The sequence below is a fragment of the Brachypodium distachyon genome, chromosome 5, assembly GCF_000005505.3.
Source record: "Brachypodium distachyon strain Bd21 chromosome 5, Brachypodium_distachyon_v3.0, whole genome shotgun sequence".
Lineage (NCBI taxonomy): Eukaryota > Viridiplantae > Streptophyta > Magnoliopsida > Poales > Poaceae > Brachypodium > Brachypodium distachyon.
The window spans coordinates 8,430,662-8,433,909 of NC_016135.3; the positions used below are offsets into that span (position 1 = coordinate 8,430,662).

The 3,248-nt window shown below is 51.4% G+C and overlaps 1 protein-coding gene across 1 annotated transcript; it reads left to right on the forward strand.

Annotated features, from left to right (window-relative positions):
• The first annotated feature begins 342 nt into the window (after nucleotides 1-342).
• LOC100846564 (7-deoxyloganetin glucosyltransferase) lies at nucleotides 343-2,939 on the forward strand. The gene is made up of 2 exons (XM_003579519.4): nucleotides 343-1,002; nucleotides 1,886-2,939. The coding sequence occupies exons 1-2, from the start codon at nucleotides 462-464 to the stop codon at nucleotides 2,815-2,817; spliced, it is 1,473 nt and encodes a 490-aa protein (XP_003579567.1). The 5' UTR covers nucleotides 343-461; the 3' UTR covers nucleotides 2,818-2,939.
• The last annotated feature ends 309 nt before the right edge of the window (nucleotides 2,940-3,248 follow it).

Below are 3,248 nucleotides of genomic sequence, written 5' to 3' on the forward strand. Positions count from 1 at the left end.
CTTATGCAATAACCCACGCGGATGATCGAGGAGTATTATTTCAGACACAAGCACGGACCACGCGGCCCCCGGGCACATGCACGCGGCTCGCAATTGGCTTCGAGGCCAGTAGAATATACGCCGTACACAGCGAGAAATCAGCAGCGCAGCGTGCGTGGATCTGGAGGCCACTGGCACGGATCGATCGCCCATGAGCCTGGAGAGCGAACCCGGCCGTCGGTGCCACTCAAACACCCGGCGCGGGAGATCCAACCATCTGTGAAGAACAGGACACGTTCTTGACTTGGTGGAGTCTTGGACGGCTCAGGACGTAGCGCGCGCGCGCTCTTCCTATATATCAGCTCGTCAAGTCGTCGCACAAGCCGCACCACATAGCAGCTGATAGTTCCAAACGAGTGAAACATCAAGGGAGCGAGTGGCGTGTGAGAGCAGAGCAGTCGTCAGAGCCTAAGCTTAGCGCCATGGGGTCTTTGCCGCCGACGGAGAAGCAGAGGCCGCAGCCGCACGCCGTGATGATCCCGTACCCGGCCCAGGGCCACGTCACCCCTTTGCTGAAGCTGGGCAAGCTGCTCCACGCCCGGGGCTTCCACGTCACCTTCGTCAACAACGAGTACAACCACCGCCGCCTTCTGCGGTCGCAGGGCGCCGAGATGCTCAACAGCGTGCCCGGGTTCCGCTTCGAGGCCATCGCCGACGGCCTCCCGCCGTCCGACAACGAGGACGCCACGCAGGACATCACCTCGCTCTGCTACTCCACCATGACCACCTGCTTCCCCAGGTTCAAGGAGCTCATCCTGAGGCTCAACAAGGACGCCGAGGACTCCGGCGGCGCGCTCCCGCCGGTGACGTGCGTCATCGGCGACAGCGTCATGTCTTTCGCCCTCGGCGTCGCGAGGGAGCTCGGCATCCGCTGCGCCACGCTCTGGACCGCCAGCGCCTGCGGCTTCATGGCCTACTACCACTACAAGGACCTTGCTCAACGCGGCCTTGTTCCTCTCAAAGGTATACACACACACACACACGCAGTACATGTTTTTAAATATCCATATGTACTAAGTATATATATAAATCACTTGCACACTAGAGCATGAGACCTATAGTACTAACTGTAACAAGAATGAGGAGGCTGTTTTTTTGCAGTCACCTGTGGGTATTCCGTATGCCGATCCCCCACAACCCAATTCCGACAGCCTCATAATATACCTGTCGGAACGTGCCAGCGCAAGTTGATGAGCACTAGTATTACATTCTCGTCTGATCACCTGTTTACCCTTTTAATTCGACAGCCTTTTAGAATTATCAGCGCAGATTTTAGATACGGAATATTAAAGATAATGGATTTTGAAAATTAAGGGATCAGAGCTTTCAAATCTTTCTAAGTGATAGAACCAAGAAGAAATCGGTGCAAACGAAGTACTCCCTCAGTCCAACAAAGGATGTCTCAACTTTAACTAAATTTGAATGTATCTATACACTAAGTCACATCTAGATACATTCAAATTTTGATAAATTTAAGACATCTTTTGTGGGACGGAAAGAGTAGTAATTTATTTATGTAAAAGAAAGAGAGATTTTAGCCTGTTAAGTACAGTACATATCCTATTGGAACACCGGCTGTGTTAGGAGATACTTTACTGGTTTGTATCTCTATCTTGTTTTGTGATTCCTGCTGTGGTGCTTCGAGAAACTAACTTTGTTACACGAATATATAACTGTCAAATAGGAGTAAAAACTTGGTTACACATATAGCCAATTAACTCTGTATGTTGTTCTGGACTGCGCTACAAGAAATAGAAGCTATTTCTTTGATGTAACATGGTTAATTGGTAAGATTTGTTCCTCTCGCAACTTCATTTTGTAAGCTTTGTTGCTTGTATATATGCAGACGAGCAGCAATTGAGCAATGGATACTTGGACACAACCATCGACTGGATACCAGGTGTGCCCAAGGACCTACGTTTACGCGACTTCCCAAGCTTCGTGCGTACGACCGACCCCAACGACATCATGTTCAACTTCTTCATCCACGAGACGGCCGGCATGTCGCAGGCATCCGCAGTGGTCATCAACACATTCGACGAGCTGGACGCACCGCTACTAGATGCTATGTCCAAGCTGTTGCCAAAGGTTTACACCGTTGGGCCGCTCCAGCTCACGGTGCGCAACAACATACCGGAGGAGAGCCCTATTGTCAGCATTGGGTCTAATCTCTGGAAGGAACAGGATGCGCCGCTCCGGTGGCTCGACAGCCGTCCGGCGGGCTCCGTTGTGTACGTCAACTTCGGGAGCATCACCGTGATGTCGAAGGAGCACCTGCTGGAGTTTGCTTGGGGATTGGCAAACACCGGCTATTCCTTTTTATGGAACGTGCGGCCTGACCTCGTGAAGGGCGATGAAGCCGCGCTACCGCCAGAATTTTTCAAGCTAACGGAGGGGCGGAGCATGCTGTCGACGTGGTGTCCACAAGAGAAGGTACTGGAACATGAGGCCGTCGGAGTGTTCCTGACGCACTCTGGATGGAACTCGACACTGGAGAGCATCTCGGCAGGCGTGCCGATGGTTTGTTGGCCCTTCTTTGCCGAGCAGCAGACCAACTGCCGGTACAAATGCACGGAGTGGGGAATTGGAATGGAGATTGATGACAATGTGCGGAGAGTCGAGGTAGAGGCGCTGATACGAGAGGCCATGGAAGGACAGAAAGGCCAAGAGATGAAGCGTCGCGTGCTAGACCTCAAAAAGAGCGCGGTGGCCTCGGCGCAGCCCGGTGGAAGGTCCATGAGCAATGTCGACAAGTTCATCGAAGAGGTGCTGTTGTAGTTTATTTCCCCTTCGTTTGATATATGTGAGGAACCATGGGCGAAAATAAGTTCAATGTAATATGTCTCACATTTACTATATTCAGTTGCCTGCAAAAAAAAGCTAATTCTTGTTCTTTTGAATTCCTTGTTTACTCATTCTTCTATGTGAGATTGATGAAGAGGCCTCAGACACCGAGAATTAGGGTTTTGAGCGTGGCTTGAGGAGAGTATTGGACACAAGGGAAGAAGTGGAGGCCCCATGATCTGGAAAGAAGCCAGTGTTTAGATGCACGGTCGAAGGGGTGATGGGCAAGTGATGATGTTGTGTGTAAGGACTGAGGCGACGCGGTGCCCTGCAATTAGGCGGTGAAGACGCCCGAGGGTGGTATTGTCAAAGGTCAAAACCTTGAAGAAGCAAGGGATATGGTGAGCCACTATAATTAGGAGGCG